This window comes from Bombina bombina, chromosome 4, assembly GCF_027579735.1.
Source record: "Bombina bombina isolate aBomBom1 chromosome 4, aBomBom1.pri, whole genome shotgun sequence".
NCBI lineage: Eukaryota > Metazoa > Chordata > Amphibia > Anura > Bombinatoridae > Bombina > Bombina bombina.
The window spans coordinates 170251112-170265351 of NC_069502.1; the positions used below are offsets into that span (position 1 = coordinate 170251112).

The 14240-nt window shown below is 39.1% G+C and overlaps 1 protein-coding gene across 1 annotated transcript in view; it reads right to left on the reverse strand.

The window, feature by feature from the left end:
* Positions 1–1428: 1428 nt before the first annotated feature.
* Positions 1429–14240, reverse strand: part of KLF11 (KLF transcription factor 11) — a 32591-nt gene continuing 19779 nt past the window's right edge. The window contains exons 3-4 of the mRNA XM_053709694.1: positions 6170–7115; positions 1429–4640 (exon numbers count right to left, since the gene is read on the reverse strand). Coding sequence (XP_053565669.1) covers positions 4342–4640; positions 6170–7115 — 1245 coding nt within the window. The 3' untranslated portion in view covers positions 1429–4341. The remainder of the gene's footprint in view (positions 4641–6169; positions 7116–14240) is intronic.

The following is a 14240-nucleotide window of genomic DNA, read 5'->3' on the forward strand; positions in this document are numbered from 1 at the left end:
CGGATCGATTTGGATTTCCGAATTAAAATAGTGCAGAATTTACCGAATAAATCCGAATTAGTTCGGATTTATTCGGATGGCCATGGATTACACTAGTATTGTACAGTATATTAGGTTATATCAGTCTGCTATGGGTTACACCTAATATACAGTACATAATACTAGTCTAATACACAGCACATCCCACCAAATTCCGAATTTCCGAACCGAACCAAATCCAGCCGAATTTATTAGAATCCGAATGAATCCGAAACTAATCCGAACCGAATTGATTCAAATTTTTCCGAATTCGAATCGATCCAAAATTCGAAAAAATCCGAATCAATCCAAACCGAACCGAACCGAATTTTTTCGCCATGCACATATCTAAATATAACAGTGTTGGTTATGCAAAACTGGGGAATGGGTAATTAAGGGATTATCTATCTTTTAAAACAACAAAAATTCTGGTGTTGACTGTCCCTTTAAAGCCATTTGCCTGGCTTTTTTTCCTAACACCTGAAATCTAATGTCTTTGAGCCTTTATAACTTTTGTGTGCAATATTTTTTATATATATAAGACAGTGCTATTATGGGTATAACAATACTTTGTAATTCATTTTTGATGTTTTTTTGTGCAACTTTTTTGTATCGTGAAACAGTTAACCAGAGCTCTGAAGTTGCGCTAATCATTCTATCATAACTTGTGACTGCACTCAAGCGATCGCGTTTACTTTCAACTCGTAATATGAGCAATAAGGCCAACGAGTGCAAACACTAGCGATAAACCCCTTATTGCTCACGTGCAAACATTTATGCTCCACTAGTAATCTGGTACTAAATGTTTAATTTTAAAAGGTCTGTATTATCACACATTGTGTAATATTGTCTTTATGTATTATGTACGTTTATGTCGCTGCATTAAGCTAATTGGGTTGTTGGCGTAATACAGGTACGTAGGAAATAAATAAAGCATGCCACATAAATTGTAATATTATGTAACATGTCACACAAAAAAAGTTTGGAAGCCACTGTCCACAAAGATTTTAATTTATATTTTTTGCCACATTTTAAAATAAAACTATATTGGCAGCACAGGTTAGAGTTAGTATAGGTCCCAAATGGATTTTACTCTGTAGCTTTGCAGAACACCCAATTTATTGTTAGAAACTGCAGCATAAACTGTTCACTGAAACCTCATTGATCCGCTGAGTGTGACCTGAGATTCTCCACAAAAAAAAGGTATATCAAATTTGTTACAGCCAAATACAGTTGTGTAGCTGTGTCATGTTATATCTGGGAAAACACATTATAAACAAGTGTTGCTTGACACACAAATATATCCAGACCAGAGCAGATCAAAAGTATTTAGACAATCATATATTTCCAGGAACTGGAATTGTGAATGAGTAGGATAATGATAACAATATAAAAAAACACTAACACAAGTTTATTTTATGCAAATAAAATGTTTATCGGATTTCAAAAAGTGACAAAAGTCTCATAAAACAACTGAATTTACAAACATATTTATGAAATATTTAATAAAAGAAAATACTTATAAGCTTAATGTACAAAAAGTAATTAGTATAACTTGGGCAAAACAATGCAGGAAGGCTGCATTTCTGTTCATGCTACAAATGGCCTATTTAGTATTATAGTACGCAGAATTATTTACCGGTACTCATATAACCCCTTGAGGAATATAGGGAAATACAAGTTTAACCACCTGGTTGCCAGAAAATGTTTTAGCTGTCTTTAGCAGCCAAGATGTTAAAAATGTAGGTGTGTAAACGATCTATGATTGTATTGGAGGATCAAGGGCAAAATTAAATGACTAGATCGTGATGTCTCAGCTCAATAAATATTACACAACTATAAAAAATCCCTGCAATATAAAAAGGTGACTGCACAAAATCACAGTGGTAACACTGATGTCAGAGCACCAATATCATCCTTGTGCATGAAAGACGTGGGAGTGATTATATTTGTACATTTAATTCACAAAAAGTGATTATATTTGTACACTCATCATGATTTAAATACTACAAATAAGCTTTGCCAATTTTATCACAGTCCACGGCTCACCTTACTTGCTACAATATTTTGTAGGGCTGGTATAATGTGTTTATAAAATAAAAAATAGATTTTTAAGAAAAAAGGGTATATAATATTTAGAATATGTTTTCTTATAAATGTACAACAACAAAATTGTAAACATTACTGAACTAGAATTTCCCCAACATATTTTGTAGGGATTACTCTGTGGACGTTATTTATAGTCATGTTAGATTTCAGCTGTCATATGAATTTACAGGTTTTTTTTTTTAATCTAGACTTTTAATACAATAAAAGGGTTCGGTTATTTTTATACAAGTCTAGATAAAAATATAGAACCTATAAATTCATATTACAACTTACATCTACCACTGTTTATTTGCCAAATTAAAAAGTCTGATAAAATATATTCTAAATGCAAAGGACCCACTTGATGGCAATGATGCAACAATATACTGTGGTGTTCCATGCACAGCCCTTACTGAAATCTTAAAATGGTTCCTATATCTGCCATTGTCTTTAATAAACGTATGCTATGGGACAGGTGACATTTGTAGCATTACAGGCCCAGAAAGAAAAAAAATACAACTGAGGAAGCCTCTACGTGAAGCACAAAAAGGCTTACATAAGCAATCAATGCATGAGGTAATAACACTGAGTCATTCAAAAAGTACAGTGATACAAAACAAGATTTTTTATTCTGTCTAGGTACCTTTCCACAAGAGGCCTGCAGTGGACAGTGAATCGTGATATGATTAATAGGCAAAAACTTGGTCGTTGATACCTTGTGTTAGTTTATTTACAAAACATTCTATGTACACACTGTACCCTAAACTTAGCACAATGTAAGGCAGGTGCTAAGATATATCTGAAACTTGGGAGCCATCAACACACATATAATTTGGAGCCAAACATGGAGCTTTTCATACAAACACATGCAGAATAATCCAATAAGTTGTGGTTGAGAATTCCCCCATAAAATATATATGAAGATTTATTTTAGTAGATTCAGAAAAACAGATCTAAGGTGCTAGGCATATTTTTAGGAGCAGGAGCAGTGGTCAAATTGAAAAGATCCACTAAACCTTATTTTTTATACCCCTGATTTAAGGCATTTGTTACCAAGCTTTGGCACATTAAACATATCATTAGGTATTGTGGAAATTAAATTTTCAACTCTTCCCCACAGGAGTGCAGCCTTGGGATTAATGAATGCATAAATGAATTCCCATTTAACATATGTTAAATAAAAGAAAGTGAATGATTACATACAATACGATAAAACATGGTAAAACGTTACATACAGAAGAATAGTGCAAATACTTATTAAACAAGCTTTTTTCAAATTCCCTTTGATGAATATACAAGATGAACTTATCAACTATGTTTTAACCTATATGTGATGTGCATTTGGTTTGAGAACAGACAGTATAGCTACAGGGCCTGAAACTATGTTGATCTAAATACAATATAAACTTGTAAACACAGACTCACATAGGGAAAGGCAGAGTTGCGTTATATGATTGTACGAACAAAAACAATCTACAAGCCCTCCAAATTTCCGGTGTCTGTCAGAGAATTTAAATTCACAATAAAAGTTGCACAATGTTGATAAAAACATACTCTGTGAACAACATATTTTCTACTCACTTAGGAATTGATGATCAAAAACTCACCAGCACTGAGAGAAATTATGCTAAATCTTTGCATTTTTTCAGCATTATGTTGTTATGTAGGTGACTCTATTTCACATCCCTGCATGTCTAGATAAACAGCTCTCAAGCTAAAATTTGCCTTTGTAAAATTATTTCAGAGTGCTTGCTACTGATAAGACTTCTTAGATAATCTTGATAGAGCAGAGAGCTTAAGATCACAGGGACCTCAGTCCTTTTAAGTGCCTTACAGATTGAAAGCAGACACATACACTCTTATTTACTGCACACGTGCCCTGTCTCTCTGCAATACATATATATCCTTTCTGCCCTATTATAACACATCACAATTTCTGAAAACTGATACATGCTACTTCTGGCAAAATCATGAGCGCAGAAAAAAATCCACTTTTAAAAATTCTGCATCTGTTGCTAGCTTATTATTGCCAGTAAAATTTAGCTTTGCTTTCTCTGCAAAATTGAGGTTTTTATAAAATTGCGTATTTATCAGAATTTCTGTCATTTATGGTTATGACTTAATAGGGCGGCTGGATTCAAAATATGTATTGTATATGTGTTCAAAGTCAATGGCGTTTCAGAGCATTCATCCAAAGGTGAATTTTGATGAAAGTTTATTCATTCCCCAAACTTTTTAAACAGCAGGAGGTATTGAAAAGAGCATGCCTAAGGAAGGCCCAGTGTTCTGTGATACATCTGATGTTGCAATTTTGTTCAACTTTCCAACTTCTGCCTGCCATGCAGGTATTTTCTTATTGGCTGAGTGTCGTCGAGCGTGCTTGGTCAAGTGGTCACTGCGCATGAATCTGCGGTCACATACAGAGCAAGCAAATTTTTTCTCGCCTGTGTGAGTTCTTCGGTGCCTTGAAAGTTCATCTGAGCGTGCAAACTTTTTATCACAGCCTTCCCACCTACAGCTGAAAGGTTTCTCACCTGCAAGTAGAGAGGAAATTTAATAAAAATTGCCAAAACGTTGCAAAAATGATTTATAAGATACAAGAGTATTGTGATTTCTAACAACATTTATGGTTATTTTATGCAAAGTCTACCTCAATCATATAAAATAATTTAGTTTACTGCACAAGAGCTTTCTCTTGATTTGCACGACCTAAACAATGATGGAGATGAAGATGCACAATTCAGATTTTTCAAAGCTAACTCTACTAAATATCTTTCACTTATCAGATTTAACTGAAAACAACTCCAAAACAAGACTTGTTATACAAACAATATGATCATGGTTAGCCTTGTTGTCTGCAGACTCAAGCGAGGATTAGCTAATCCAATAATGCAAAAGGTGGCTAGAGTTTGGCTATTGAAAAACAATTGCAGTAAAAAGGATGTTTATTTGTTTTAAAAACATTAAGGCTTCAATGATATGTTATTCACTGTTCTCCACAGAAGATTTTGCAAGCCAGGAGGCATTATAAAGTAGCCCCGGTGGGGGCAGTGTAGTACTTTCTTATATTGTAACATTTTCTGCTATCCAAAGCACAAATTCATTGCAAATTTGAATTTAAATGTATTTAATAATAATTTAAGCAATAAACATTGGGAAAAAAAAAATATTAGACAATTTTAGCTCATTTTTAGCCGGGTGGTCAGTAAAATGAGTTAGGTGGTTCACCCATTAAAAAGGGCCTTGGGAGAACACTGTTATTCTATAGGAGCATAAGATAATTATCTTGTAATTTCAAGGTCTTTACTGTCCCTTTAAATGACAAGAACAAAATACCTTTTTTTTATTAAATTAAGAACAATGTGAACATCTGCCCTAACCTCTCTTTAAAAGCCTTTGCGCAGTACAGTGAGCGCTACAGTGCGCAGTACAGTGAAGACAGGGCCCGGGTCCCTTTTGTTAGGTTTGGCTCTTATATTTTAGGGACCCTATTGTCCTGTTATCCCCCTTATAAAATACATTCCAGCTGCAGCCAAATCAACACTATCATTCTGTAGACCGCTGCCAGCTGAAACCTCTGCCAAATGAAAGAGGGCTGTGGCCTACACGATGGTGTGATGTTGATTTGAAAAACTACCATTCCCAATATGTTCCACAGCTCGCTGGTCTGCAGAGGGAAGAGGGAGCAGTATATTGCAGCCAGCTGAGAATAGTGCAAAATAAAATCCTGCCAGTTATATCTTCACATTTTCATATCTCTGCAGTTTTAATAAATAATCTACAAGCATTTCAAAGCGCATTCTTTAAAGCTTTTTAATATCTATTTGAGCTGGTGATATGGGAAGGGGAATCATCTTGAAAGTTTCACCAAAGGGGAGGCCCACGTGTAAGACTTTAAAAACCTCTGCTCTAAATTTATAATTACTAACTTTGACTTTACCATACCTTTAACTTCAATTCATGCAGCTTAAGAATTTCATACAAATTCCAAAATGTCCTCTTCTCAGACAGTTATATAAATAAAATCACCTTTTACAGCGCTATAAATTCCCCTGTAACTCACCTGTATGTGTGCGGAGATGTGCTTTGAGGTGAGAACTTTTCAAGTATGTCTTCCTGCAACCAGAAAAGTTACAGACATATTTACGCTGCCTGGAAAAGTCCATCTGTGGTGGGCTACTTTGGCCTGAAGCAATAAACACTGGGGCAGGTGCTAGGGGTAATAGCTTTGTGTTCCCTACAGTCATAAGTGTTTGTGGACAATGTGGAGATGGCTGAGTGACAGATGCTTGAGGGAAGACAAACATCACAGCTCCCTGAGACATAGAAGTCCCCATAAGCACTTGTTGGGGAACTGGTGCATTCTGGGGCAGGATCGGCTTTACTGTATGGGATACAGCCTGTGCAGGTGGCTTAATAAAAGTAGAAATAACACCAGGTTGTGCACTAACTGGAATCATCTGGCAAATGACAGGGGGGCTGGGTGCAGGAACAGTAGCTGATGGGTTACAGTCACTAGAGTCTTCACATTCACATTTTGGTGGTGGAAGTGCCTGGGCATTAAGCTGGCAGCTTGTGTTTCTGTTAGGACATGCATTTGTGGGCTGGGAAAGGTGCAGTGCTAGAGGTTCACTCCTTGTGGCATCAGAGGCCTGTATGTCCTTGGAAGGTACGGAATGTTGGTCTTTTTTGCTTGCTCGGGAGGTTCTGTCTTCTGCTGGTACCTTTGTTTTCACTGAAGCTGCAGGAATGTAGTTAAACGCAGAGCTGTCAGCAGTGTGACGTATCACACTAGTGGCCATCGCCCTGCATGGTGGAGATGTTTCTGGACCCTGAGAAGGCTGCCTGTGGACGCTTAAAACCAATGGTTTGGATGGATTTGATGAAGTGACTGAACATCCTGAGCTATTCGACATGACAGTAACTGTCTTGGAATACGTGACATGGGAGTCAGGCGGGAGCGTTGTGCAGGGCTCAACAAAATCTGGACTGTGTGGTGGAGTCATGCACTGAAAAGAAAAAAATAATGGCAAATATTACAACTGCATGACTGGATGTGTTCTTTATACACCGTTCAGCTCACTCAAGCAAAATCTGCAGTCTAAATATTACATCCCTGTGGGCATACCAGTAATTGTATGATATTTTAACATATTATGACCTTTTCAGTAGTAAGATAAACTGGTTAATAGCAGATTTTAAAAATAACAATCTAAATCCTGATATATTGAATTTTGTCTTCACTGTATCACTACATTCCTGGATTGGGAGCTTAAAGCCCATATTAAATATGTTTAAGAAAATACAATGTGAAATAAACATACACATATTCCATAAAATAATGTAACCAAGAAACATATTAAATGTTTATAAAACCCACAGGGATGTACTAGGTTTGTTTGTAAAATAATTTACAAATATTTTTACTAATACAGGTAAATTGTTTATTCCCCTTTAATGAGTTCTCAATACATAGACAAATCCAAACTTTCAATATCTGCAATAAATCCATTATTATTTAACTGTTTTTAAAATGGTGCTTTTACCACATACTACATAAATATACAAGTAAATAAAAACCTATCTTAACAACTTTATCAATTGATGAACAGCAGTGGGTCACTTGCATGTTAAACAATATAACTTTGGCAGTGGTAACATTTAGGAGTTTTGCTAAAGCAAGCATTCTGCAAAAAAAACTTTTCATAAAATATTTGAAATGCACTGATACACTGACCATATTTGAGTAATGCTTTTTCTAAGTACGAGAGAAACATTTAGTATTGATCCTTTAAACATAAATGATTGCAGTCTAATTCATGAAAGCTGTGTTACAAACCATTGCAAAGTATTTGACACCTATTTACATGCAAAAATAACAACAATCAGAGCATCGTCATCTCAGGAGGAGACTGGTCCAAAGGGAGGTTTCTATAGTGAAACTAGGAAGTAAACAAACAGGCTACATAAACAAAGAATCAACCATATATCAGTATTTGTAAACGCCAGTTCTAATACAAAAGAACTCATTAATGTGACTGACTGAGTTAGTTGTTTCATAAAAACAAGACGTCCTGACATCAGTTGAAGGCTGAACTCCTAACCCTACAAATGATTTTCTTTGCAGAGGTCTTTCAGCATTTCCTGTAAATGGCTATTTATTAGCGTTTTCTAGACCATTTTTTTGTTGCATTTCCATTCTTCTCTAGATAAAAAACAGAATTTATGCTTACCTGATAAATTACTTTCTCCAACGGTGTGTCCGGTCCACGGCGTCATCCTTACTTGTGGGATATCTCTTCCCCAACAGGAAATGGCAAAGAGTCCCAGCAAAGCTGGCCATATAGTCCCTCCTAGGCTCCGCCCACCCCAGTCATTCGACCGACGGACAGGAGGAAATATATATAGGAGAAACCATATGGTACCGTGGTGACTGTAGTTAGATAAAATAATTCATCAGACCTGATTAAAAAACTAGGGCGGGCCGTGGACCGGACACACCGTTGGAGAAAGTAATTTATCAGGTAAGCATAAATTCTGTTTTCTCCAACATTGGTGTGTCCGGTCCACGGCGTCATCCTTACTTGTGGGAACCAATACCAAAGCTTTAGGACACGGATGAAGGGAGGGAGCAAATCAGGTTACCTAAACGGAAGGCACCACAGCTTGCAAAACCTTTCTCCCAAAAATAGCCTCCGAAGAAGCAAAAGTATCAAATTTGTAAAATTTGGCAAAAGTGTGCAGTGAAGACCAAGTCGCTGCCTTACATATCTGGTCAACAGAAGCCTCGTTCTTGAAGGCCCATGTGGAAGCCACAGCCCTAGTGGAGTGAGCTGTGATTCGTTCAGGAGGCTGCCGTCCGGCAGTCTCATAAGCCAATCGGATGATGCTTTTAAGCCAAAAGGAAAGAGAGGTAGAAGTCGCTTTTTGCCCTCTCCTTTTACCAGAATAAACAACAAACAAGGAAGATGTTTGTTGAAATCTTTTGTAGCCTCTAAATAGAATTTTAGAGCACGGACTACGTCCAAATTGTGTAACAAACGTTCCTTCTTTGAAACTGGATTCGGACATAAAGAAGGTACAACTATCTCCTGGTTAATATTTTTGTTAGAAACAACCTTAGGAAGAAAACCAGGCTTAGTACGCAAAACCACCTTATCTGCATGGAACACCAGATAGGGCGGAGAACACTGCAGAGCAGATAACTCTGAAACTCTTCTAGCAGAAGAAATTGCAACCAAAAACAAAACTTTCCAAGATAGTAACTTAATATCTATGGAATGTAAAGGTTCAAACGGAACCCCTTGAAGAACTGAAAGAACTAGATTTAGACTCCAGGGAGGAGTCAAAGGTCTGTAAACAGGCTTGATCCTAACCAGAGCCTGAACAAATGCTTGAACATCTGGCACAGCTGCCAGTCTTTTGTGTAGTAAGACAGATAAAGCAGAGATCTGTCCCTTTAGAGAACTTGCAGATAATCCTTTCTCCAAACCTTCTTGTAGAAAGGAGAGAATCTTAGGAATTTTTATCTTATTCCACGGGAATCCTTTGGATTCACACCAACAGATATATCTTTTCCATATTTTATGGTAAATCTTTCTAGTTACCGGTTTTCTGGCCTGAACCAGAGTATCTATCACAGAATCTGAAAACCCACGCTTCGATAGAATCAAGCGTTCAATCTCCAAGCCGTCAGCTGGAGGGAGACCAGATTTGGATGTGCGAATGGACCCTGAACAAGAAGGTCCTGTCTCAAAGGTAGCTTCCATGGTGGAACCGATGACATATTCACCAGGTCTGCATACCAAGTCCTGCGTGGCCACGCAGGAGCTATCAAGATCACCGAGGCCCTCTCCTGATTGATCCTGGCTACCAGCCTGGGAATGAGAGGAAACGGTGGAAATACATAAGCTAGGTTGAAGGTCCAAGGTGCTACTAGTGCATCTACTAGAGTCGCCTTGGGATCCCTGGATCTGGACCCGTAGCAAGGAACCTTGAAGTTCTGACGAGACGCCATCAGATCCATGTCTGGAATGCCCCATAATTGAGTTATTTGGGCAAAGATCTCCGGATGGAGTTACAACTCCCCCGGATGGAATGTCTGACGACTCAGAAAATCCGCCTCCCAGTTTTCCACACCTGGGATGTGGATCGCAGACAGGTGGCAGGAGTGATCCTCCGCCCATTGAATTATTTTGGTCACTTCTTTCATCGCCAGGGAACTCCTTGTTCCCCCCTGATGATTGATATACGCAACGGTCGTCATGTTGTCTGATTGGAACCTTATGAATCTGGCCTTTGCTAGTTGAGGCCAAGCCCTGAGAGCATTGAATATCGCTCTCAGTTCCAGAATGTTTATCGGGAGAAGAGACTCTTCCCGAGACCATAGACCCTGAGCTTTCAGGGATTCCCAGACCGCGCCCCAGCCCACTAGACTCTGCGGAGGCTCATTCCCTGGGACAGATGGTCCAGGGTCAGCCACCAACGGAGTGAATCTCTGGTCTTCTGATCTACTTGAATCATTGGAGACAAGTCTGTATAGCCCCCATTCCACTGTTTGAGCATGCACAGTTGTAATGGTCTTAGATGAATTCGTGCAAAAGGAACTATGTCCATTGCTGCAACCATCAACCCTACTACTTCCATGCACTGCGCTATGGAAGGACGAGGAACAGAATGAAGAACTTGACAAGTGCTTAGAAGTTTTGACTTTCTGACCTCTGTCAGAAAAATCCTCATTTCTAAGGAATCTATTATTGTTCCCAAGAAGGGAACTCTTGTCGACGAAGACAGAGAACTTTTTTCTATATTCACCTTCCATCCGTGTGATCTGAGAAAGGCCAGAACGATGTCTGTATGAGCCTTTGCTTTTGACAGGGACGACGCTTGTATTAGAATGTCGTCCAAGTAAGGTACTACTGCAATGCCCCTCGGTCTTAGAACCGCTAGAAGGGACCCTAGTACCTTTGTGAAAATCCTTGGAGCAGTGGCTAACCCGAATGGGAGGGCCACAAACTGGTAATGCTTGTCCAGAAAAGCGAACCTTAGGAACTGATGATGTTCTCTGTGGATAGGAATATGTAGGTACGCATCCTTTAGATCCACGGTAGTCATAAATTGACTTTCCTGGATAGTGGGTAGAATCGTTCGAATGGTTTCCATCTTGAACGATGGTACCCTGAGAAATTTGTTTAGGATCTTCAAATCCAAAATTGGTCTGAAAGTTCCCTCTTTTTTGGGAACTACGAACAGATTGGAATAAAATCCCATTCCTTGTTCCTTTATTGGAACTGGGTGTATCACTCCCATCTTTAACAGGTCTTCTACACAATGTAAGAACGTCTGTCTCTTTATTTGGTTTGAGGATAAGTGAGACATGTGGAACCTTCCCCTTGGGGGTAGTTCCCTGAATTCCAGGAGATAACCCTGAGAAACTATTTCTAGCGCCCAGGGATCCTGAACATCTCTTGCCCAAGCCTGAGCAAAGAGAGAGAGTCTGCCCCCCACTAGATCCGGTCCCGGATCGGGGGCTACTCCTTCATGCTGTTTTGTTAGCAGCGGCAGGCTTCTTGGCCTGCTTACCCTTGTTCCAGCCTTGCATCGGTTTCCAGGCTGGTTTGGGTTGTGAGGCATTACCCTCTTGCTTAGAGGATGCAGAATTAGAGGCCGGTCCGTTCCTGAAATTGCGAAAGGAACGAAAATTAGACTTGTTTTTGGCCTTGAAAGGCCTATCTTGTGGAAGGGCGTGGCCCTTTCCCCCAGTGATGTCTGAAATAATCTCTTTCAATTCTGGTCCAAATAGAGTTTTACCTTTGAAAGGGATGTTAAGCAATTTTGTCTTGGATGACACATCCGCTGACCAAGACTTTAGCCAAAGCGCTCTGCGCGCCACAATAGCAAACCCTGAATTTTTCTCCGCTAATCTAGCTAATTGCAAAGCGGCATCTAAAATAAAAGAGTTTGCCAACTTAAGTGCGTGAACTCTGTCCATAACCTCCCCATATGGAGTCTCTCTACTAAGCGAGTTTTCTAGTTCCTCGAACCAGAACCACGCTGCTGTAGTGACAGGAACAATGCACGAAATGGGTTGTAGAAGGTAACCTTGCTGTACAAAAATATTTTTAAGCAAACCCTCCAATTTTTTATCCATAGGATCTTTGAAAGCACAACTATCTTCGATAGGAATAGTAGTGCGTTTGTTTAGAGTAGAAACTGCCCCCTCGACCTTAGGGACTGTCTGCCATAAGTCCTTTCTGGGGTCGACCATAGGAAATAATTTCTTAAATATAGGGGGGGGGGGAACAAAAGGTATGCCGGGCTTTTCCCACTCCTTATTTACTATGTCCGCCACCCGCTTGGGTATAGGAAAAGCGTTGGGGTGCACCGGAACCTCTAGGAACTTGTCCATCTTGCATAACTTCTCTGGAATGACCAAGTTGTCGCAATCATCCAGAGTAGATAACACCTCCTTAAGCAGTGCGCGGAGATGTTCTAATTTAAATTTAAATGTCACAACATCAGGTTCAGCTTGTTGAGAAATTTTTCCTGAATCTGAAATTTCCCCATCTGACAAAACCTCCCTCATGGCCCCTTCAGATTGGTGTGAGGGTATGACAGAACAATTATCATCAGCACCCTCCTGCTCTTCAGTGTTTAAAACAGAGCAATCGCGCTTTCTCTGATAAGTAGGCATTTTGGATAAAATATTTGCTATGGAGTTATCCATTACAGCCGTTAATTGTTGCATGGTAATAAGCATTGGCGCACTAGATGTACTAGGGGCCTCCTGTGTGGGCAAAACTGGTGTAGACACAGTAGGAGATGATGTATCATGTTTACTCCCCTCATCTGAGGAATCATCTTGGGCAATTTCATTATCTGTGGCAGTACTGTCCTTACTTTGTTTGGACGCTATGACACAATTATCACATAAATTTAAATGGGGAGACACATTGGCTTTCATACATATAGAACATAGCTTATCCGAAGGCACAGACATATTAAACAGGCTTAAACTTGTCAACAAAGCACAAAAAACGTTTTAAAACAAAACCGTTACTGTCTCTTTAAATTTTAAAAAGAAAACACTTTATTACTGAATATGTGAAAAAGTATGAAGGAATTGTTCAAAAATTACCAAAATTTCACCACAGTGTCTTAAAGCATTAAGAGTATTGCACACCAAATTTCAGAGCTTTAACCCTTAAAATAACGGAACCGGAGCCGTTTACAAATTTAACCCCTATACAGTCCCAGCTATAGCCTTTGCTGAGACCCAACCAAGCCCAGAGGGGAATACGATACCAACTGACGCCTTCTAGAAGCTTTTCCAGCAAATTTCAGATCCTCACACATGCATCTGCATGCCCTGCTCTCAAAAAACAACTGCGCAGTAATGGCGCGAAAATGAGGCTCAGTCTACAACTAGGAAGGCCCCCTGACTGGAAAAGGTGTCTAACATAGTGCCTGCCGTTTAATAAACGTTCCCCAAGTTTATAAATGCGAATTGTCAGCATAAATATGAATAAAATGCCCAAATAAAGCAATCGATTTAGCTCATAAAAATGTCTACCAGTTTTTTAGCCCATATTAAGCCCTTTATTCTGTTTGTTTGACTAAGAAAATGGCTTACCGGTCCCCATGAGGGGAAATGACAGCCTTCCAGCATTACATGGTCTTGTTAGAAATATGGCTAGTCATACCTTAAGCAGAAAAGTCTGCTAACTGTTTCCCCCAACTGAAGTTACTTCATCTCAACAGTCCTATGTGGAAACAGCAATCGATTTTAGTTACTGTCTGCTAAAATCATCTTCCTCTCACAAACAGAAATCTTCATCCTTTTCTGTTTCAGAGTAAATAGTACATACCAGCACTATTTTAAAATAACAAACACTTGATAGAAGAATAAAAACTACATTTAAACACCAAAAAACTCTTAACCATCTCCGTGGAGATGTTGCCTGTGCAACGACAAAGAGAATGACTGGGGTGGGCGGAGCCTAGGAGGGACTATATGGCCAGCTTTGCTGGGACTCTTTGCCATTTCCTGTTGGGGAAGAGATATCCCACAAGTAAGGATGACGCCGTGGACCGGACACACCAATGTTGGAGAAAACATAATTTATGCTTACCTG